The 22,715-nt window shown below is 51.1% G+C and overlaps 2 protein-coding genes across 6 annotated transcripts; both read right to left on the bottom strand.

Annotated features, from left to right (window-relative positions):
• Positions 1-700: 700 nt before the first annotated feature.
• ATF6B (activating transcription factor 6 beta) lies at positions 701-14,246 on the bottom strand. Of its 4 annotated transcripts, none has more exons than XM_055263706.2 (18): positions 14,082-14,246; positions 13,635-13,714; positions 13,406-13,484; positions 13,067-13,158; positions 12,097-12,232; positions 6,995-7,080; positions 6,724-6,859; positions 6,506-6,637; positions 5,565-5,698; positions 4,698-4,883; positions 4,517-4,608; positions 3,300-3,479; positions 3,027-3,134; positions 2,762-2,843; positions 2,480-2,550; positions 2,147-2,258; positions 1,923-2,007; positions 701-1,408 (listed from the first exon to the last, which is right to left on the bottom strand). In XM_055263706.2, exons 1-18 carry the CDS (start codon positions 14,194-14,196, stop codon positions 1,179-1,181), a joined length of 2,136 nt encoding a protein of 711 aa, XP_055119681.2. In that variant the 5' UTR covers positions 14,197-14,246; the 3' UTR covers positions 701-1,178. The 4 variants fall into 4 exon arrangements, with proteins under 4 accessions (XP_055119681.2, XP_055119682.2, XP_055119683.2 ...); XM_055263707.2 differs by having other exon boundaries at positions 2,480-2,547; XM_055263708.2 differs by having other exon boundaries at positions 14,091-14,211.
• A 425-nt stretch (positions 14,247-14,671) lies between these two features.
• FKBPL (FKBP prolyl isomerase like) lies at positions 14,672-17,152 on the bottom strand. 2 transcript variants are annotated; one of them, XM_055264747.2, is made up of 2 exons: positions 16,849-17,152; positions 14,672-15,819 (listed from the first exon to the last, which is right to left on the bottom strand). In XM_055264747.2, exon 2 carries the CDS (start codon positions 15,743-15,745, stop codon positions 14,696-14,698), a length of 1,050 nt encoding a protein of 349 aa, XP_055120722.1. In that variant the 5' UTR covers positions 15,746-15,819; positions 16,849-17,152; the 3' UTR covers positions 14,672-14,695. The 2 variants fall into 2 exon arrangements, with proteins under 2 accessions (XP_055120722.1, XP_055120721.1); XM_055264746.2 differs by lacking the exon at positions 16,849-17,152 and adding an exon at positions 16,050-16,269.
• Positions 17,153-22,715: the final 5,563 nt, after the last annotated feature.

Below are 22,715 nucleotides of genomic sequence, written 5' to 3'. Positions count from 1 at the left end.
GGCGTGCACCTGTAGTTCCAGCTACTTGAGAGGCTGAGGCAGAAGAATCACTTGAACCCAAGAGGCAGAGGTTGCAGTGAGCCAAGATCGTGCCACTGCACTCCAGCCTGGGTGAGAGAGCGAGACTCCATCTCAAAAAAAAAAAAAAAATTGAAAACGTAAGAATGTACAGCTTTTTCTGCCTGCCCCACTCTTGTCTTTGTCTTTCATCTCTACTCTCAAGTCTCAGTCCCCTCCAGTTTAGGGCTTAGAGAATATCCTGCCACATCCCCCTTCCCTTCCAAATACCACCCCTTCTTCACCGAGGCCCCCACTTCCTGGGCTCTGAGCCTCTGGCTCCAGCTCTCCTTGTTTGTTTGAGCTGCTCATCCTGGACAGCAAGAAGAGGGGTAGAACCTGTTGGAGAGCAGGAGACCCAGAGGCTGCTCACCCTGAAGGGCGTGGGGCCCCATCTTTCCTGTTGACTCACATTCCAGGGATGTGTATCCTCTAGTCTGTCACGCCATGAGACATCGTTGCTAGACACAGATATACCCCAGAGTTGCAGGGGTGAGAGCAAGGGGATGACATACAGTCTGTGATCCCGCACCCACCCCACCTCAGAGCCAGCTATGTCTTCAGTGCTTGATTCTTTGATGCTGGCTCTGGAGAAGCCACTTTCCCCCAAACTCCCCATCATGAGCCAGGAAGGCAGCCACCATTCCTTCAACTCCCTCCAAGTTGTTTATTTAATAATAATAAAAAAGAAATGCACACACATAAACCTGAACTCCCCACCCCCACCCCACCCTCCCTTACTCCCAGTAACTAGCTCCAAAATACAAAAACTTCCCTTGTCCCACCTGGGGACTAAATTCCCACCTCCATTGCCATAACATTAGAGAAACAAAATAAAGAATATGCAGCAGCTCACCACCCACCCCACAACTGAACCTCACACAATCCTCTCAAACAAAGAAGCCGGGACTGGGGGTTCACAGGAATGAGAGGAACCCTATATTCTGAAAAGGGATGAGAAGAGAGGTGAACACCCCCACCTCAAATAAGTGCTTAACCCCCACACCTGGTCTTTCCTTTACCAATTGCCCCAAACCTGGGGATCAGGGAAATCTGAAACAGTCCCACCTGGCCACCTGGTACCCCCTCCCCCCGTTCTAAGTCAGTGTGAATGGCAGAGGTCAGGGATGATTGAGGTAGAGGGGCTGGTGGGAGGCCTGGTGGGCCTGGCTGGCTGCAGAGGCTGGCAAGGGGCCACCTGTGGCATTGCCTGGGGTTGGGGATGGCTGTTTTCGGAGCGAGGGGGGCACTGTGGAGGTCTTGATGTGAATCACCCTGGTGTCCATGACCTCACACTCGATCTGCATCATCTCCTCATAGTCCCCCGGGGCCCCATGGCCTGACAGGGTCTCTGTAAGAAGGGGAGAGTTAAGGAAGAGGAGATGGGGAGGCAAACAGGGATTGCAGGGAGGAGGGGAGGAGGTCAGAAAAGTAGAGGTGAGCAGAGAGGAAAAGGGCAGGCAATAGTGAGGAGGCAGATCCATAGTGGGAGTTAAACAGGATGGCAGGGACAGAGTTTGGTGCAGGGACAAGGAGAGGGTAAGAAAAGAAAAGGGCATTGATGAGTGTGGGGTCACACAGGAGAGGACATCAAGAGAAAAAAGGAAGTGAGAGTCTAGCAGGTTCCCGGCCCCCCGCCTCTGCCCAGTCATCTACCCAAGCACCTTCACCAGGGAAGGACCCTCACCCTCGTCTCCCTCCCAAGTCTCCTGCATGGTGCTCTTCCCTCCACCCACTTCCTGCTGCTTCTCACCTGTGGGTCCAGCAGCCCTCTGGATGCCCTGCTCCTCTCCCCCTTCCCCCTCAGCTCCCAGGCTGGATCCCCCTGTTGGAACTGCCCCCATACCCAGCAGGGAAAGAGTTACCATTGGGGGCCATGGCAGGCATCACCAGGGACATCTTGGGCCGGGAGGTCTTGTTGTGGCTGATGGCTGGGAGCAGCAGGTGGTCCTGGGGAACAGATGGGCCAGGCCAGAAGGGTGGAGGCAAAGATGCCAACAAGCTCCCCAGCCCTACTCTACATCCCCCCACTGAAGACAGACTGCTGGGAACCTGGGGTGACAGAGATGGAAGGGCAGGAGAAACTCACCCTTCGGAAAGAGACAACATAAAATGTGTCTTCCCGTCGGTCAATTGCATCCAAGAACGCTGGCTGCGAACGGTCTGGGTGGCGATATAGCTGCAGCTGGCCCACAGAATCCCTAGGCAGGTGGGGAAACAGGATTTGAGGGGAACTAAGCCCAATGCTCAGTTTCTACCAGGGAAGGGGGTAGGATGAGAGAAAAAGACAGGAGACCCCCAGTGGAGGAGGGAGGTATAATCCCACTGGTGACAGTAATGACAGGCACAGGACAGCTACTGGGGGTACAGTTCTTGAGAGTGGAATTTCACTTAATAAGTAAGCACCCCACCCCACACTCACCTTTCCGGGGGTCCAGGGGGTTGGATGGGGACTGCCTTAACTGGAGGTGACTTCTTCCGTGGCTGAGACTTCTGGAAGGAGAAATATCTAAGGACTTGGAGAGGGTGAAGGGAAAAAGGAAAGAGACAAACGGCCCCTGGAAGCTGATGCCACCTCCCACTCAACCCTCCACTTCAAACGATCCCTCAAACTTCCACAGCGAGATGCCCACTAGAAATCCCCAGAAGAGGTCTTTAGCCCTTGTCTTCAAGTGACCTTCCGTGAACCAGCCACCCGCCCTACCTGTCTCTCCTGGGCCCTCTGAGGGATCTTCCGCCGGCCTCTCTGGTGGCGCTGGACCCAGCCGCTCAACTCATCAGCAAGCCTGGGGAAGTGGAGGAGGCTCAGGACCTCCACGCCAGGCCAAGATTCCCACCTTCCTTGCCCACCCACAGAAGTGAGGAGAGGGCAAGAAGCGCTGGCGCTTTAGTACACAGGCCAGCCAGGCTGACTGCAGAAGGCCTTGGGAGGCCAGGGGGGCTGGATGCCCCAGCAATGAATCCCACACCTCAGGGACTCGGTGCGGTTGAAGTGCCGGCAATCAGAGGAGAGGAAGAGCTGGTCTAGGTCTCTTAGTAGTAGCTCCTTGGCGCCCCCAGGGAAGGCTGTCAGGTTGCTGGAGTGAAGCAGGAAGGAGACAACACTTGGAGACTGTCCAGCACTCCCACAACAAAGAAGGCGACGATGGCAAGAGAAAGCTTTGGGTCCCCCTCACTGAAAGCAGGGAGAAGACCAACTCATACCCTCAAACGAGAGGAGGGCCCTCTCTCTCTGTCCTCACCTGAAACTGGGCTGGTCTGTGGGGCTGGGCTGGGGCTCCTTAGGGCCCTGGGAGGACCCCTGGAGAGGTTCAACTCCATGAACTGGCTCTCGCTCTGAGAACCCCAGCAAATGTCTCCGGGGTTGAGGCTCCCCCTTGTTCATCCGAGGAGAGATGGGAGCTGAAGGAGGCTCACTGATGCTGTGGATAAAGAAGGACTGAGCACAATGAAGAATTTCAGCTGTATCAAGTGTCTAGTTAAGAATAAAGACTCTGCAGATGGACTGCTTGAGTTGCAATCTGTTATACAAGCCTGAGTCTGCCTCTGTAAGATGGGAATAAGGATGGTTCCTACATATGAAAAAGAGAGTGCATCACCTAGAGCCTAGAACTCAGTAAGCACTTAATAGTCACTATTTCTACCAACATTATCACCATCATCTACTCTCCACTGGAAAAACAATGGAGCAGGAGGCCGGGCAAGGTGGCTCAAGCCTGTAATCCTAGCACTTTGGGAGGCTGAGGTGGGCGGATTGCCTGAGCTCAGGAGCTCGAGACCAGCCTGGGCAACAACAGTGAAACCCTGTCTCTACTAAAAAAATACAAAAAATTAGCCAGGCATGGTGGCGTGCGCCTGTAATCCCAGCTACTCGGGAGGTTGAGGCAGAAGAATCACTTGAACCTAGGAAGCGGAGGTTGCAGTGAGCCGAGATCGTGCCACTGCACTCCAGCCTGGGCAACAGAACAAGGCTCTGTATCCAAAAAAAAAAAAAAAAGAGGCCGGGCGCGGTGGCTCACGCTTGTAATCCCAGCACTTTGGGAGGCCGAGGCGGGCGGATCACGAGGTCAGGAGATCGAGACCACAGTGAAACCCCGTCTCTACTAAAAATACAAAAAAATTAGCCGGGCGTGCTGGCGGGCGCCTGTAGTCCCAGCTACTCGGAGAGGCTGAGGCAGGACAATGGCGTGAACCCGGGAGGCGGAGCTTGCAGTGAGCCGAGATCGGGCCACTGCACTCCAGCCTGGGTGATAGAGCAAGACTCCGTCACAAAAAAAAAAAAGAGAAAAAAGACAAATAATGGAGTAGGAAGGGGCTGGCCAGACACATCATCGGTGCCAAGGACACCAGAACCATTTGTGTATAAGCAGAAGGAAATGGCCTGGGCCAAAGCAGGCAGCTAGGAGGCTGCAACGTGGGCTCCACCTGGAAGGTTCTAGTGAAGCAGGGAAGGTCTCACCTGACGGGTCCAAAGTTGAAGGCAATGAAGAGAAGGAAGACCATGATGCAGACCACCTTCCTGTTTCCAGACCCTAACTTGAGCTCGCTGTTCTAAGGTACAAAGAAAGAGACAAGAAAAAGGGGAATCATTCCAAGGAGGCTGTATTCCTGTTGGTGTCCCAGGGACAGACTGGTCTTACTTCAGCCAGCAGGGCCTCCAGCCGCCGCCGGAGGGCAGCATTCTCCCGGCGGAGCTGCTGGTTGTCAGCCAGTACTGCCTGCAGCCGAGCCTCCAGTCCCTGCAGATACTCTTTCTTCTTTCTCCGGGACTGGCAGGCTGACTCCCGGTTCTTGATCATTCGCTGCTGCCGCTTCAGCAGTTTTGCCTAGGCACCCGGAAGGTCAAAAAAGAATGACAGATGAGTTGGCAGAAGGGGACTATGCTCCCAAACCCCAGGGAATGATTTACCCAAAGCTCACATGGCCACTTCCCCGCCTTCCTGACCCACCTACACAGCCAGAGAGGTTTTTCCTCTCTACTCAAACATGCTAGGGAAGGGGCCCTTCTCTCAAACATTCCCTGCTACTGCTCCTCAGAGGTGGGAAAGGTTAGAGTGTGGGAAGAACTTTCTCCAAGCTGGTGGAAACTCTTTCCTTCATAACTCTTACTTCCTGTCAACCCACATTTGTAGGGTTCAAAGTTTAATCTTGTTATACTGCTTATACAGTTTACCTGATTTTCCCCTAGGAGGCAGCCTCCCTCCCCAACTATGGCCACGACCGTAGTCGTATAGTACAGTATGACTTCCTTGCCTTTAATTTATGGAGACCAACCCCATTTCTCCATCTGCAGTGACAGCAAACCTAAAGGACCCTAAAACTACCTGGAGTTGATATTCATATAGAAACAGGAGTCCATTCTGACCCCCAGAATGATCTAATGGGTCTGCTTCCTCATTTTTTGCTCCTAGGTCTCAACTCCCTCCTCATCCCACAGTTCTCTCCATGACAGACTTCCCTCTTCCCTTCCCATCACTCGCCCTACTCCTCTCCTCCCCAACACTTACATCCACTTCAGGCGGGCAGGAGTTTCCAGGCATAGGAGCGGGAACGATGCTCTTCCTCTCAGGCCGTGGTAGAGAGGGAGCCGGCCCTTCAGGCTGGACTCGAATAGCACCCTGGATGAGGACAACTGGGGACACTGGGGCAAGTGAGCAGAGGAGGTCAGAGGGCTGTGCGCTGGGTGGGGTCGTGTCCACACCCACACCACAGCACCCAAGGGTTGGCAGCCTCAATGGCTGCGAGCTCCCTGAAAGGGTCAATGCAGCCCGCCTCCTTTTCTCCTTCTTTTTCTTTTTTGAGATGGAGTCCTGCTCTGTCGCCCAGGCTGGAGTGCAGTGGCGCGATCTTGGCTCACTGCAAGCTCCGCCTCCCGGGTTCACGCCATTCTCCTGCCTCAGCCTCCCCAGCAGCTGGAACTACAGACGCACGCCACCACACCTGGCTAAATTTTTGGACTTTTAGTAGAGACAGGGTTTCACTGTGTTAGTCAGGATGGTCTCGATCTCCTGACCTTGTGATCCGCCAGCCTTGGCCTCCCAAAGTGCTGGGATTACAGGCGTGAGCCACTGTGCCCGGCCTTTTTTTTTTTTTTAATTTATTTATTTATTTTTATTTTAATTTTTTGGTTTTTCTCTTTTCTTTTTGAGACAAAGTCTCGCTTTGTCGCCCAGGCTGGAGTGCAGTGGCATGATCTCGGCTCACTGCAACCTCCACCTCCTGGGTTCAAGTGATTTTCCTGCCTCAGCCTCCTGAGGAGCTGGGATTACAGGTGCGTGCCACCACTCCACGCTAATTTTTGTATTTTTAGTAGAGACAAGGTTTCACCACATTGGCCAGGCTGGTCTTAAACTTCCGACCTCAGGTGATCCGCCTGCCTCAGCCTCCCAAAGTGCTGGGATTACCGGCGTGAGCCACCACGCCCAGCCCTTTTCTCCTTCCTCAGTACCTGGGGGTGGCTGGACGAGGGGCTGCAGAAGGACGGTGGTGCTGGGAGGCACAGCTCTGGGTGGCATTGGGACAGTGGTTAGCACCACAGGTTTGGGCTGCAGTGGCGGCTTCCGGGTGGGCAGGGCTTTCCCTGAAGGAAGGTGAGGGAAAAGAACAAGAAATATCAGGACCACAGGCCTCTCACTAGGGATTCCAAGTGTCAGGAGACCCCATTACCTGAAGAGCCATCAGGGGATGGGCCCATGCTGATCTGGACAGCTCCAAGTGAGGGGGCTGGGACATCCCACAGGAGGCATCTTGAAGGGGACAGGGACTCTGTCTTCACTTCCAGGACCTCCTCTCCTATAAAAGCCTATGTGGGGCATTCCAGAGATACATTAGTCAGGAGTGTTGAGGAGAAGGAGCTGAAGAAGAGAAAGCTCTCATACCTCTAGGTCAGGAGGAACTCACTGGAAAACCTGGAGGGAGGAAGGAAGTTGGTGCTCACCTGGCTAGAGGAGTCGGCTGAGAGCAGGGAGGCCTCAGAGTTGATGGAAGAACATGGAGAGACAGGTTCTATCTTGGTCTGGACATCTGTGGGAGGCAGGATGAGGCAAAAGCTGGATATCATGTAAACACTGAAGGGTTAAGAGGGTTAACATGGGAGCCTGGGCATGGTGGCTCACGCCTGTAATCCCAGCACCTTGGGAGGCCAAGGCGGGTGGATCACCTGAGGTCAGGAGTTCAAGACCAGCCTAACCAACATGGAGAAACCCTGTCTCTACTAAAAATACAAAATTAGTCGGGCGCGGTGGCGCATCCCTGTGTCCCAGATACTCAGGAGGCTGAGGCAGAAGAATCGCTTGAACCTGGGAGGCAAAGGTTGCAGTGAGCTGAGATCACGCCATTGCACTCCAGCCTGGGCAAGAACAGCAAAACTCTGTCTCAAAAAAATAAAAAAGAGGGCCGGGCGCGGTGGCTCACGCTTGTAATCCCAGCACTTTGGGAGGCCGAGGCGGGCGGATCACGAGGTCAGGAGATCGAGACCACGGTGAAACCCCGTCTCTACTAAAAAATACAAAAAATTAGCCGGGCGTGGTGGCGGGCGCCTGTAGTCCCAGCTACTCGGAGAGGCTGAGGCAGGAGAATGGCGTGAACCCGGGAGGCGGAGCTTGCAGTGAGCCGAGATTGCGCCACTGCACTCCAGCCTGGGCGACAGAGCGAGACTCCGTCTCAAAAAAAAAATAAAATAAAATAAAATAAAATAAAAAAGAGGGTTAAGATAGGGAAATGGGTCCTTTCTCTTTGAACCTGAAAATAAAACTCTTCTGGCCCTAGATTGCAGGCCATCCAGGAGGGGCAGTCACAGAGTTGCTCACCTGCTGGCTCTCCGCCCTGCTTTTCGCCTAGTGCTTCCCTTTCTCCTTTAGTGGCTCCTCTAATTTTTCTCATCCCTGCTCCATGTTCCTCAAAGCTGTCTTTGCCCTTCTGCTTTTCCCTCTTTCTTGTTCACAGAACTTGTCTATTCGCATAGAATAGGCCTGAGCAGGGGAAGGGGCGGGGCGGGGGGGGGTCTCCAGCATTCACATGGCCCGAATTCCTGTCTTGCTGGATTTCCACTTTATCCTGGCCCAATGCATCTCCATGCTGACAACCACAAAGTGTGCATCTCCCCCTGGCTGCTCACCTACACCAGATTCTGACTTCCAAGCTGCCTGCTGGTCCCTTCCATTCTCATGCCTCACCAGTCACCCAAATCTAACTGGCCATAAATGAGGCTTCCTGATTGCCCCGTCACACAAGTTTTCCTCCCAGGCACCAAACAGCAAAGCCTCAATCACCTCTGAGCCTTCATGGCCTCCATTAAATCTGCCTTTATGACTTGTTGATCACTCCATGAAAGAAAATGCTAGGCCCCATGTCAGTGAAATAAAACCCTTCTGAGGGCCAGATTCAGCCCACAGGTCAACAGTCTACGACTACCTCTGGTCTATACCGTTCACTTTGGTACTTAATTATACGATCACTAAGATTGGTTTTTAAAATTTCAATTTATATTTTTGAATAGATAATACGGTCATGATACAAATCCAAAGGAACAAAGGAAAATTAAGTGAAAAAAAAAAATCTTGGCGAGGCGCGGTGGCTCACGCCTGTAATCCCAGCACTTTGGGAGGCTGAGGCAGGCAGATCACGAGGTCAGGAAATCGAGACCATCCTGGCTAACACGGTGAAACCCCGTCTCTACTAAAAAAAATGCAAAAAATTAGCCAGGCGTGGTGGCGGGCACCTGTAGTCCCAGCAACTTGGGAGGCTGAGGGAGGAGAATGGTATGAACCCGGGAGGTGGAGCTTGCAGCGAGCCAAGATTGCGCCACTGCACTCCAGCCTGGGCAGAGTGAGACTCTGTCTCAGAAAAAAAAAAAAAAAAAAAAAAAGAACTATTTAACCATGATTGGGCATGGTGGCTCACGCCTGTAATCCCAGCACTTTGGGAGGCCGACACCCAATGCAGGTGCATTGCTTGAAGCCAGGAGTTCGACACCAGCCTGAACAACATGGCAAAACCCTGTCTCTACCAAAAATACAAAAAAATAGCTGGGCATGGTGGCACGTGCCTGTAGTCCTAGCTACTAGGGGGTGCTGAGGCAGGAAAATAGCTTAAACTCAGGAAACGGAGGTTGCAGTGAGTGGAGATCACACCAATGCACTCCAGCCTGGGTGACAGGGCAAAACTCTGTTCCCCCCCCTCCAAAAAAAGGGAACTATTTAACCATGATGTATTATAACCCTCACAAAACTCTTCAAAAGCAAGAACTATGTCTCATGTCCATTGAGGGTAAAGTACAGGCCCTCAAAAAATACCTAAGTATGGAGGAGAATCTGACTCTAATAACACTATGCAATGCAAAGCCACCAACAATCCTTTTGCTGCTAATGGCAGTGGGCGATCTCGGCTCACTGCAAGCTCCACCTCCCGGGTTCACGCCATTCTCCTGCTTCAGCCTCCCGAGTAGCTGAGACTACAGGTGCCTGCCACCATGCCTGGCTAATTTTTTGTATTTTTAGTAGAGATGGGGCTTCACTATGTTAGCCCGAACAGTCTCAATCTCCTGACCTTGTGATCCGCCCACCTTGGCCTCCCAAAGTGCTGGGATTACAAGTGTGAGCCACTGCGCCTGGCCTGCTAATGGTATTTCAATCCTTATTTTGTGTGTCTTCTTTATAACATTTATTAATCTGCTGGATATAATCTGTTTGTCCCTCCAAATCCACTCTCCATCCCTTCCTGCTGTGCTCTGAGATCCAGGAAGAATCTGAATGAACTGCATCAGTGGGCTCCCTGGTTGGAGTTCAGCCAGTGAGAGATGGTGCCAGGAGATCCAGAAGGTACTTTGAAATCAACAGTCAACATGTCAGCTGGGCATGGTGGCTCACGCCTGTAATCCCAGCACTTTGGGAGGCCAAAGTGGGTGGATCACCTGAGGTCTTGAATTCAAGACTAGCCTAACATGGAGAAACCCTGTCTCTACTAAAAATACAAAATTAGCCAGCCGTGGTGGAGCATGCCTGTAATCGCAGCTACTCAGGAGGCTGAGGCAGGAGAATCGCTTGAACCCAGGAGACGGAGGTTACAGTGAGCCGAGATCACACCACTATTGCACTCCAGCCTGGGCAACAAGAGTGAAGCTCCGTAACAAAAAAAAAAAAAAAAAATCAACACGTCCAACGCTGAATTCATCATCTTCCCTGACCAGAAAGCCCCTGCTTTTGCAGTCTCCATCCAGTGAACAGTAACATCACCCACCCACAGCCATCCTAGCCACAAACCTCTTTGACTCCTACCTCTCTCCAGTGTCCAGGAGGTCACAACTCATCTATTCCACTTCATTCTTTCTCAAGTCTGCTTTCTTCACGACACCCGAGTATCTTACTTGATCAACTGCATAAGCTTCTTCCTTGGTTCTCTTGCCTCCGGCCCTGCCCCTCTGCAACCCATTCTCTACTTTGCCACTAGAATCATCTTCCTAATCATATTGCTTTCCTGCTTAATTCTTCAAAGGCCCCCACCTATCCACAGGTAAAAGCTAAGGGCCCCTTAGCAGGGGCCCTACCTGGCCCTGTAGCCTCTGCAGTTCCACATCACTCCCCAAATCCTTCTTACACCCACTCTGAAGAAATGCAGGGTCCTCTCACACAAGTCAACCCCCACACTGTCCTCCTGGCTAATTTCTATGTGTCCTTTAAAACTCTCAGGAAACCCTTCTTCCAGGAGCATGTCCTAGATTCAGCCCCAATGTGGATGAAATGTCCCCTCTTATGAGCTTTCACGGTACCCTCTAGTGAATTTTTTTTTTTTTTCGAGACGAAGTCTTGCTCTTTTGCTCAGGATGGAGTGCAGTGGCGTGATCTCGGCTCACTGCAAGCTCCGCCTCCCGGGTTCATGCCATTCTCCTGCCTCAGCCTCCCGAGTAGCTGGGACTACAGGGTAATTTTTTGTATTTTTAGTAGACATGGGGTTTCACCATGTCAACCAGGATGGTCTCAATCTCCGGACCTCATGATCCGCCTGCCTCGGCCTCCCAAAGTGCTGGGATTACAGGCATGAGCCACCACACCCGGCCCCACCTCTAGTGATTTCTATCCTAGAATAACCACACCTGTATTGACTGGTACTTTTCTTTCTCCCATTACTAAATCACAGGGTTTGAAAGTCAGCATAGTGGTCAGGTCTTGTTCATCTTTGCATTCCCAGCACTCTGCTCAGTATCTGGCATGGAGTAGGTGCTTAATAAATATTTCTTTTTTAAAATTATTATACCTCAGATATGATCACATCAATAAACATTTACTAAATACACAGCTACGAGTAAATAAACTTGGGAACACTTTAAAATAGAACAAATAATGTTAATTGTAGAATCTAGTTTAGTATATGGTGTTCTAGCCTTTCTGTATGTTTAAAAATGTTTATGGGCTGGGCGCGATGGCTCATGCCTGTAATCCCAGCACTTTGGGAAGCTGAGGTAGGCGAATCATGAGGTCAGGAGTTCAAGACCACCCTGGCCAACATGGTGAAACCCCATCTCTACTAAAAATACAAAAAATTAGCTGGGCATGGTGGTGGGCGCCTGTAATCCCAGCTACTTGGGAGGCTGAGACAGGAGAATCGCTTGAACCTGGGAGGTGCATGTTGCAGTGAGCCGAGACTACGCCACTGCACTTCAGCCCGGGCGACAGTGTGAGACTCTGTCTCAACAACAACAAAAATGTTTATAATAAAATGTTGGGTGGAGGGGAATCACACAGATAGATACGCCCTAAACTGCTCACAAGTTTTTAAAAAGTAAGTTGAATGGCATGACAGAATACTAGGAACAAGAAAAAGAGAGAAAAATAATATCCATCTCCTCAGCACTGCGCCTGCTGTGGTTCCCTGAAATGTTTCCTTTCCTTCCTGCCTTCCCTCCTGGTTTTCTGCCATTTCCGCTCCCCACCTTTTTCTCCCTGTCCTGCTGCCTGCACTTCCCCTCCATCTACACACATACACACACACACATAACACATTCTCCCGTAGTAAAGCCAAGGATTGGGGGCAGGCTGTTATTACCTGAGGAATCATCAGAGGTGGGGACTATGTTGATCTGGATGGTTTCAAATGAGGATGTTGGGTCATCTCCCAGGAGACACAGTGGGGGTGCCAAGGACTCTGTCTTCACATGGAGCACCTCCCCTACCCCAAGAGCCTGGGTAAGAGTTGGTGTGGGGCAGGGGGCAGAAAGAAGGGCAAAAAACAAGGCAGATGTTGACAGTAAGAGCAAGAACAAAAGCTTTAGGAGTTTAGGGCTTACAAGCCATCAATTATTTGACATTCTGGTCTGAATGGTACTGACCATCTTTCTAACCTGTTCATTCTTTCTACTTTATTTCTAGGAGAATTGATGAAGTCTCTTGACTTCAAATATGGCCTTAGAGTGGACAACTTGGGCAAGAACAGTTCCAGAATTCTCAGCAGTTAATAACTCTCTTCTTCCCAGCCTCACATAACTCTTTATATTAAAAAGACCCCAGATCAGGCGTGGTGGCTTATACCTGTAATCCAAGCACTTTGGGATGCCAAGGTGGGAGGATCACTTGAGCCCGGGAGTTCAAGACCACTCTGGGCAACATAGGGAGACCCCATTTTTACAAACAATAAAAAAAAAATTAGCCAGACATGGTGGCATGTGTCTGTGGTCCCAGCTACTCAGGAGGCTGAGGCAGGAGGATCACCTGAGCTCAGGAGGTCAAGGCTACAGTGTGCCGTGACCCCGTCACTACACTGTAGTTTGGATGACAGAGGGAGGCCCTATCTCAAACAAACAAACAAACAAAAATCTTCACTGCTAGATAACCAAAGGGGATGTGGAAAATGAGGATATTAAGGAAACGGCAAAGGTAGTGGAGAAGGCCCCCCACACCTCACACACCTCATGACTCATAGCACACAAATCATTTAAATCATTTCTTTGTCACCTACGGGTGAAGGGAATGAAGCAGAGTCCCTGCCACAGAGAGTAGGAGGGATATGGCTCTCTCACCTCGCTGGATGGCTCTGTGGAGAGACGTGATGACTCGGAGCTGAGGGAGGAGGAAGAGCAGGGGGAAGATGGCTCAGACTTCACCTGAAGATCTGGAGGAAAGGGAGTTAGAAATTATCAGGAAGCAGAGCTTAAGAAGAGTCCAAAAAGTACCCAAGGACATGTCGGTGGGGATTCCTGTACCACAGCAAGGGAGCAGAAACAAAAATAGGGTATTGAAGGAGAGAGGATAGGCACTTATGTAGAGGCGTGATGATACAGGAAGCTACATAGTTTCTGGGAAACAGTGGGAAGATGAGGGTTTCTGGAAATCTCAGGGAACCACAAAGACTACCTTACCTGGGAAGATCGGCAGGAGTTCCCATGGGGGCTCAGGCGGGCTGACATCCATCCCCACGTCCAGGGAGCTGCCGTCAAACTAAATAAGGGAGGATACAAGAGAGCAGGAGTGTGAGAAAGGGTGAGAAAGCAGGGGTGACTCCAGATGAGCTCTGGCCTGTGAATGAGTCCAGGTTCTGGGCTCACTTTCCACCCACCAAGGGTTAGAGAAAGGCTGGGGACACAATACCGGGACATCCTGCTCCGGGCAACGGAAGAGCTGCGTCTGGTCCTCGGCCACTTCATCTAGGCCAGAATACAAGGTGCTGTCTGCAAGAAATGCTGAGTGTCGGGGGCTCGTTCGGTGGGCCCAGCCTACAGATCGCACACAAGCCCCCGCCCCATCCCTCATTGGCTCCGCTCGGCCAGACCCACCGCCCGCCCACTTGAAAAATGATACAACCAGAGTGCTTCAGCCCCTCCTTCCCCGACCCCGGAACAACTCGACGTTCCAGCAGAGAGCAGAGTTCTTCCCCGACTTTTGTATCCCCTTAATGCACAACGAGCCCCCCGCTCCGCTCTCCTTCAGATGGCGGATTCCGTATTTGCCCAGACTTCCTCTTCAGGCCCCCGCTTCTTTCCCGCGTGCCTCAGGGACACAGTTTGCCACAGCCCTCTCCTCTCCCCGGTGCCTCACTCTGCAGACCCCAGTCCTCCGGGCTAAGCAGGTTGTCGGTGAAGAAACGCGTCGGGTCAGCAATCTCGCTGAGGAGCATCAGCTCCGCCATCTTTCCCCCCCACCCCCCAAACATGAGAAGGTTCCCAAGGCCCGCCTCTCCCCATCACCAACTAATCAGTTGACTCTTTTAAAAAAGGGGGCGTCCCGGAAGCTCTACCGACCAGTAAGAGACCTGGGTGCTGAGCACGTGAATCAACAGATGCAGATGACTGTGTAGGCGGGCCCAATGAGAGCACAGCAGCAGGAAGTAACTTCCAGACAGTGCCAGACCGCCAAGCGCATGCGCCAAACAGGCTCCAGTGATAAAGCACCTGGGAGATGTAGTACCCAGTATTAGGGTCCACCATCTCCCCCAGCCACTACTAAGTTTAGTTTAGACAGCTTCTGCGTGTCTTCGGAGATAGATAAGCCCCTCAAAAGGGGCGCACTGGGACCACTGCTACCTCCCCTAGGAAGCCAAAAGCTGAGAATAGGATATGGGCTGAAACCTTCCCTCTGGCCCCCCACCCCCAAATCTCACAGCACAGACCACAATTCACAAGTTCCTGTCTCTTTTAAGGTTTAACTTTTAATCAGCCAAACATCTTGCGCAGACCCTGAGCCAGCCCTGCATCCTGCTTCTTCCCCTGAATGACCACCTTCCCCAGTTCCTCCTGGGCTGCCCGGTTTTTGGGATCTATCGCCAGCACCTTCTTGAGGTCAGCAGTTGCTTTTTCCAGGTTCCCAAGGGCAGCCTGGGCAACCCCCCTTCGGTATAAGGCCTTTAAATGGCCAGGCTCCCGCTCCAACACCCGGTCACAGCTCTGGGCTGCCAACTGAGGCTGCCCTAGCAACAACTGACAGGCAGCCAGATTGGCATGAAGGACAGTTCGTTCTGGAGGGCCGGGTGGGGGTAAAGTCAGGAGCAGCCGAAGAGCCCGTCCATAACATCGGGCAGCTCCTTCAGGGTTCCCAGCTCGAAATAGTTCTGTGCCCCTTGCACGTTCTTCCCTGGCCAGGGCTTCCTTCTCGCTAGTCTCCAGCTCCCAGGAGTCCCGGCCTTGAGTGAAGGACGCCAGTGTGAGCCTGACAGGAGGTCCAGAGTGCCCAGGCAGCTGAAGCTCTGCTTCCTCACCTTGACACATGGACTCCAAGCATTTCTCTATGAGGTCCCCCCAAGTTTCCTCCCTCCATGGCCCTACGCCCATAGTTAGCTCTGTCCAGCCCTCTGGCGGTCCTGATCCGAAAGGAAACCCCAAAGCCAGTACCCGGCAGCAGGAGCCTAGTTTGGGTTTGTCCAAGCCATGGCCACGGATTATGATCTTCTTGACAAAGCTCCCATCGGGGCAGTACCAGAGATCAGAAGCTTGAAGGGCCGCTGGCATCTGACTGGTTGATCCATGAGACTTATGAGAGTCTCCTTCAAGTTCAGCAACCAGTTTTGCAGTTCCTTGAGTATTCTGCAGAATTTGGCTGGCTGGATCTGGGCTTACTCCCAGCTCAAGCGTTTCGGTAGGAGGGTCTCGGGGCTGCTGCCTAATCTGAGTAACTGTATCAAGGTTCTCCCGAAGGTTGTTTTCCCACGCTTGTTGCGGCTGAGAGGGGTCCTTTTCTCCATTTGTATTGACTGGTGGCGTCTCCATATGGATGCTTAGTCCCTTCCACGGTGAGTGAACAGTTTTGGTCAGAAAGGGATGAACCAGGTTCAGGTCAGCACCTGAAAAGAAAACCAAACAATGCCAATAGCAGGGTTCTTATTTAGACTCCTTTCTCATTCTTCTGAGACCCAGGTCCCTAGTCCTGAAAGTCCCCAGTTTTGCTTTCCTCCAAAAATCTGCTCGAGCTTCCCCGTTCCACCCATATATAATTTAGAACTATAAATTCCACAATTCCCTGCGGTTAAGGTAGCCGCGCCAACTACGGACACCCGGTCAGGTCAATAAGTACCTGCGAGGCCAAAGTGCCTAGCATGGTGGCAGGAAGAGCCGGGCCATTCGAATCACCTCTCCTTCCAAAGCTAAATCGTTACTGAATACTGCCCTCGGAGCCTTGCCCCACGCGGAGAGGGAAGCCGGAGAGGGGCGCGGGGCGGGGGGCGGAACAACTGGGAAGATACTGACAACTAACCCTGGAGCCCGCGAGACTCCGAATCTAGTAAAATTCCTGGCAGCCAATCGGGAGAAGGGAGGAATCTGGTTAACCCGCCTATTGAACGTGACATCATTTCCTCCGCAACCATGAAGCTCCAGGCCTTAGCAACTGAACTAGGCCAGAGCAACCGAACTAGCAGAATCGAACAGAATTTGGCGAGGTCCGGCTGGCCAGGCTGCTCAAGAGTCAAAGTGTGCCAACATGGTGAGACCCTGTCTCTACTAAAAATACAAAAATTAGTAGGTCATGGTGGCGTGCGCCTGTAATCCCAACTACTCGGAAGGCTGAAACGGGAGAATCGCTTGAACCCGGGAGACAGACTTTGCAGTGAGCCGAGATCACACCATTGCATTCCAGCCTGGGCGACAGAGCGAGACTCGAGACTCCGTCTCAAAAACAAACAAAAAAGGTGGGCCGGGTGCGGTGGCTCACGCCTGTAATCCCAGCACTTTGGGAGGTTGAGGTCAGGAGTTCAAGACCAGCCTGGCCAACATAGTGAAACCCCGTCTCTACTAAAAATACAAAAATAGCCGGGCGTGGTGGCGGGCGCCTATATCCCAGCTACCCAGGAGGCTGAGGCAGGAGAATGGCTTACCTGGGAGGCGAAGGTTGCGGTGAGCCAAGATCGCGCCATTGCACTCCAGCCTTGGCAGCTGAGACTCTGGGAGGCTGAGGTGGGCGGATCACGAGGTCAGGTAATCGAGACCATCTTGGCAACATGGTGAAATCTCGTCTCTACTAAAAATACAAAAAATTAGCTGGGCATGGTGGCGTGTGCCTGTAATCCCAGCTACTCGGGAGGCTGAGGTGGGAGAATCCCTTGAACCAGGGAGTCGGAGGTTGCAGTGGGCCGAGATGGTGCCGCAGTGAGCCGAGACGGTGCCACTGCAATCCAGCCTGGCGACAGAGCAAGACTCCTGCCTCAAAAAAAAAAAAAAAAAAAAAAAAAAACTGGGCATCGCGCACGCCTGTAATCCCAGCAATTTGGGAGGCCGAGGCGGCGGGGGTCGGGGGGATCACTTGAGGCCAGGAGTTCAAGACCAGCCTGGACAACATGGTGAAATCCCGTCTCTACTAAAATTACATATATATATATATATATATATTAGCCGGGCGTAGGGACGCCGGTAATCCCAGCTACTCGGAGGCTGAGGCAGGAGAATCGCTTGAACCCAGTAAGTGGAGGTTATGGTGAGCTGAGATCGCGCCACTGCACTCCAGCCTGGGCGACAGCGCAAGACTCCGTCTCAAACAAACAAACAAACAAAAAAGTCAGTGTAGAGAAGTCCTAGAATGGAGACTGGGGGCAGATGACGATAGAGTGGAGAATGGCGGAGGTCGTGGTAAATGATAGTGGCAGCAGCCTTTTATCTGGAGACTTCAGGCCCTCCTATGCTAACTATCTTTTGTTCGGAGCTCATTCAGTACAGGGTGTTCTCCAAGATAAAACCTCGGGACTCTCTCTTCAATCGGCCCTGTCCCTGAGGCTTCTCTTTACCTTTCCTTTCACATCCATCATTGCCTTTCAAGCCCTCCTTCATCAAGAAATCTTAGTGCTTTTCAAACATAAGTGTGCATACATATCATCTAGGGAACTTGTTAAATTGCAGATTATGATTTAGGAAGTCTGTTGTGGGGCCTGTGATTCTGCATTTCAATGAGCTGGTTAATGCAGATGCTACTGGTTCATGAACCACATGTTTTTCTTTTTTTTTTTTTTTTTGGAGAGATGGGGTCCGCTGTGTTTACCAGGCTGGTCTCAAACTCCTGGCCTCAAGCCATCATCCCATCTCAGCCTCCCAAAGTGCTGGGATTATAGGTGTGAGCCACCACACCCAGCAATGAACGAATGGGATGAGATTCTAGAATAGTCTCATCCCATTTTCTTCTCCCCTGGCTCTGTGCCCCTTTAGTTTATCCTACATTTTACATGTATAACTGGTGTGACCTGCTCCACTGGATGTTGCAGGTCCTCCTCCTAGTAGAAGATGTAGAGACCTATTGTGATTCAGTCTTGCTTGTCCAGCTACCTACACAGCCTGGGCTACCACAGTTCTCCAGGAAAGAAGGATCCCACTCTGAGTACCTCACTTTGGCTCCCTCTTCAGTATACTCTCACCATTGTGCCTCAGACTATAAAAACCATGCCAGGACAGCCAGGAAGGGAGACAGTTTCATCATTAGCCAAAGACTTGTGTCAAAACAATTCCCTCCCTGGTGTTTTTTGTTTGTTTTTTTGTTTTCGTTTTTTGTTTTTTGGTTTTTTTTGAGACGGAGTATCACTCTGTCACCCAGGCTGGAGTGTAATGGCGAGATCTCGGCTCACTACAACCTCCGCCTCCCAGGTTCAAGCGAATATCCTGCCTCAGCCTCCCAAGTAGCAGGGATGACAGGCACCTGCCACCATGCCTGGCTAATTTTTGTATTTTTAGTGAAGATAGGGTTTCACCATGTCGGCCAGGCTGGTCTCAAACTCCCGACCAGAAGTGATCCGCCCACCTCGGCTTCCCAAAGTGTTGAGAATACAGGCATGAGCCACGGCACCAAGGCAGGCGGATCATTAGGTCAGGAGTTTGAGACCAGCCTGGCCAACATGGTGAAACCCCGTCTCTACTAAAAATACAAAAATTAGCTGGTATGGTGGTGCATGCCTGTAGTCCCAGCTACTCAGGAGACTGAGGCAGGAGAATCACTTGAACCTGGGAGGCGGAGGTTGCAGTGAGCTGAGATCGAGCCACTGCACAGAGGCGGAGGCTAGCGGATCACAAGGTCAATATGGTGAAACTCTGTCTCTATTAAAAATTCAAAAATTAGCCTGGCGTGGTGGCGCGTGCCTATAGTCCCAGCTACTTGGGAGGCTGAGACAGAAGAATCGCTTGAACCCAGGAGGCGGAGGTTGCAGTGAGCCAAGATCGTACCATTGCACTCCAGCCTGGGTGACAGAGTAAGACTCTGTCTCAAAAAGTAAATAAATAAATAAACACAAATACAAACATAGGCATTGAAACCCCTAAAAGAAGCCTAATCCAAATCATCATGTATGACAATATTTCTGTTTTTAAAATATGGCCCATAGAGATGTAAGCACAAACTTTTAAAGTTTTAGAAGAGGTCCCCAGAGAAGATAGCCATGGACCTGTAGATTCCCCCTAGTCTTAACTTGAGAAACACAGGACTAGGAAGGGGCCAACAACCTGTGAAGATTCAGAAATAGGAAAGAGTGGCCGGGCACAGTGGCTCACGCCTGTAATCCCAGCACTTTGGGAGGCCGAGGTGGGTGGATCACTCGAGGTCAGGAGTTTGAGACCAGTCGGGCCAACATGGTGAAACCCTGTCTTTACTAAAAATACAAAAATTAGCCTGATGTGGAGGTGTGTGCCTATAGTCTCAGCTACTTGGGAGGCTGAGACAGGAGAATCACTTGAACCCGGGAGGCAGAGGTTGCAGTGAGCCGAGATCACACCACTGCACTTCAGCCAGGCGACAAAGTGAAACTGTCTCAAAATAATAATTTGTAAAAAAAGAAACAGGAAAGAGTATAGGCAGGCCGGGCGTGGTGGCTCACGCTTGTAATCCCAGCACTTTAGGAGGCCGAGGCGGGCGGATCACAAGGTCAGGAGATTGAGACCACGGTGAAACCCCGTCTCTACTAAAAATACAAAAAAAAAATTTAGCCGGGCATGGTGGCGGGCGCCTGTAGTCCCAGCTACTCGGAGAGGCTGAGGCAGGAGAATGGCGTGAACCCGGGAGGCGGAGCTTGCAGTGAGCCGAGATTGCGCCACTGCACTCCAGCCTGGGTGACAGAGCGAGACTCCGTCTCAAAAAAAAAAAAAAAAGGAAAGAGTATAGGCTCTCTCCCCAAAGTGTAGATACTACATGCATGTTGACTGACTCACACTATCTCCCTTAATTCTAATTGTGCCAGAGCTCAGCTCTTTGGAGGTAGTCATCAAGAAATCAAGATGAAAGAGAGCCACAAACCAGGAAGATTATATCCTTAAGCCTAGCTAGAGAACAAGACATTTGAGAAAGACACATAAAGAGGATGACAAGTGAAAGTTGCATATCTGTTGGGATAGATGCTTGGACTGGAAAGTGGGGAAACAGCAATGTCTCTCTCCTCTCCCTTTCCCCTAAAGATTTGAGAATGAAATGGAAGATGAGCAGGCATGAGGGGAAGAGATTAAAAGGAATCTTCTTCCCCAAGGGACTGGATCCAGTCTCTTCTTGTCACTACAAATTGTCCTCTGCTCCCTCTCTTCCTTTGGTGTTGTAGGGACCAACATCACCAGTACCTCCAGAAATCGTGTGAATACAAATGGGACATACTTACTCTGTCTTGCTACACAGAAACCTCTCAAAAAGTGAGACTCTGGGTTAAGAAGGTCAAAGAGGGCCAGGCGCAGTGGCTCACGCCTGTAATCCCAGCACTTTGGGAGGCCAAGGCGGGCGGATCACCTGAGGTCAGGAGTTCGAGACCAGCCTGGCCAACATTGTAAAACCCCATCTCTACTAATAAAATATAAAAATTAGCCAGGTGTGGTAGCAGGCGCCTGTAATCCCAGCTACTTGGGAGGCTGAGGCAGGAGAATCGCTTGAACCTGGGAGGCAGAGGTTGCAGTGAGCCAGGATCACGCCATTGCACTCCATCCTGGGCAATAGTGTGAAACTCCGTCTCAAAAAAAAAAAAAAAAGGTCAAAGAGACATCTGGGAGAATGGAAGAACTTGGGAGGAGGGCAATAATTCCGCTCTCTATGATTGCAGAATGTTAACTCCATTATTGTTCCAAAAGAACAATTCTCCACTCCTTTAAGTGAAGAAGATTGGACTGAGGGAAACCATATTTGACAAGTTTCTGGGGATTTACCTGCAAATATATTTACATCTTACCTGGAGTCACTTCCCTCCTTCCTTTTTTCCCCTTCTAAGATGGCTCAGAGAAACTGGCCATATTCTGTTATTCTCCTTGTTCTATCCCAGAAGGGCATTGTTTGCATTCATTCAAGATCTAACCTGAAGCCTGGGCAACATAGAGACCCTGCCTCTACAAAATAAAAATTAGCTAGGCATGGTGGTGCACCTGTAGTCCTAGCTATTCAGGAGGCTAAGGCAGAAGGATTACTTGAGCCCAGGAGTTGAGACTGCAGTGAGCTAGGATCACAACACTGTACCCCAGCCTGGGCAACAGAGTGAGACCCTGTCTTTTTTTTTTTTTTAAAAAAAAAGAGTTGCCGGGCGCGGTGGCTCACGCTTGTAATCCCAGCACTTTGGGAGGCCGAGGCGGGCGGATCACGAGGTCAGGAGATCGAGACCACGGTGAAACCCCGTCTCTACTAAAAATACAAAAAAAAAATTTAGCCGGGCATGGTGGCGGGCGCCTGTAGTCCCAGCTACTCGGAGAGGCTGAGGCAGGAGAATGGCGTGAACCCGGGAGGCGGAGCTTGCAGTGAGCCGAGATCGCGCCACTGCACTCCAGCCTGGGTGACAGAGCGAGACTCTGTCTCAAAAAAAAAAAAAAAAAAAAAAAAAAAGAGTTAACCTGAGGCAGAACCCAAGGAGAGGTTCGGGAGCTGGTTCGAGGTAGTTGGCCAGCTAGTGGTTGTTTCATCTTGTGCCTGCACGCAGAGCATATGATGCTTGCCCTCTAAATGGATGAAGTAGAATTTTTTTCTTATTCGTTCAGTAGCCCTTATTGAATACCCAGAATTTGCCAGTGAAATATGAAGACAAATACGGAGAATCCCCACCAGTAATCTAATGAGGGTAAAAAGTCAGATTAGCCAATGCTCCAGATGCAAGGGAAAAAGTAATAAGTGGCAGGGGAGTTATTTTCAACTGGGGGTGATCTGAAAATACCTCATGGATGGCTTCAGAGGGTTGAGACTTGAAAGAGGGCCGCAAATTTGATACGCAGAAATGGAAGAGACTGTGGGCACGGTGGCTCACGCCTGTAATCCCAGCACTTTGGGAGGATGACGCAGGTGGATCACAAGGTCAAGAGATCGAGATTATCCTGGCTAACATGGTGAAACCCCGTCTCTACTAAAAATACAAAAATTATCTGGGCGTGATGGCATGCGCCTGTAGTCCCAGCTACTTGGGAGGTTGAGGCAGGAGAATCCCTTGAACCCAGGAGGCGGAGGTTGCAGCGAGCCAAGATGGCGCCACTGCACTCCAGCATGGCGCCAGAGTGAGACTCCATCTCAAAAAAAAAAAAAAAAAGAAAAAAAAGAAACATGGAAGACATTTATTGCAGGTGGAGGAAGCAGCACAAGGCAGGAGAAGTAAAGAAAGCCACTTAACACCCAGGATTATTCCTCTCCAGTTTGTAAGTCTCAGTTTTCCCAGGCTATTCCAGTACTCCTTTGTGCTGCCCTGTCACCAGGCATTGAGCCGGTTGGAAGTTTTTACACTCTCACATTCCCCTGCATTCTATACTTACCACATGGAACCATATGCTG

The sequence above is a fragment of the Symphalangus syndactylus genome, chromosome 23 (assembly GCF_028878055.3).
Source record: "Symphalangus syndactylus isolate Jambi chromosome 23, NHGRI_mSymSyn1-v2.1_pri, whole genome shotgun sequence".
In the NCBI taxonomy this organism is placed as follows: Eukaryota; Metazoa; Chordata; class Mammalia; order Primates; family Hylobatidae; genus Symphalangus; species Symphalangus syndactylus.
The sequence above is the reverse complement of the archived record's forward strand: the minus strand, read 5'-3'. Positions and strand labels throughout refer to the sequence as shown.

Bases quoted from the DNA above. Each gene is read 5' to 3' on its own strand.
- FKBPL (XM_055264747.2), bottom strand. From the start codon at position 15,745: ATGGAGACGCCACCAGTCAATACAAATGGAGAAAAGGACCCCTCTCAG.
- ATF6B (XM_055263706.2), bottom strand. From the start codon at position 14,196: ATGTTTGGGGGGTGGGGGGGAAAGATGGCGGAGCTGATGCTCCTCAGC. The intron at 5,699-6,505 runs GTACTGAGGAAG...CACTTGCCCCAG, and splicing joins CCTCGTCCAGCCACCCCCAG to TGTCCCCAGTTGTCCTCATC. The intron at 4,884-5,564 runs GTAAGTGTTGGG...CCGGGTGCCTAG, and splicing joins CCTGCCCGCCTGAAGTGGAT to GCAAAACTGCTGAAGCGGCA.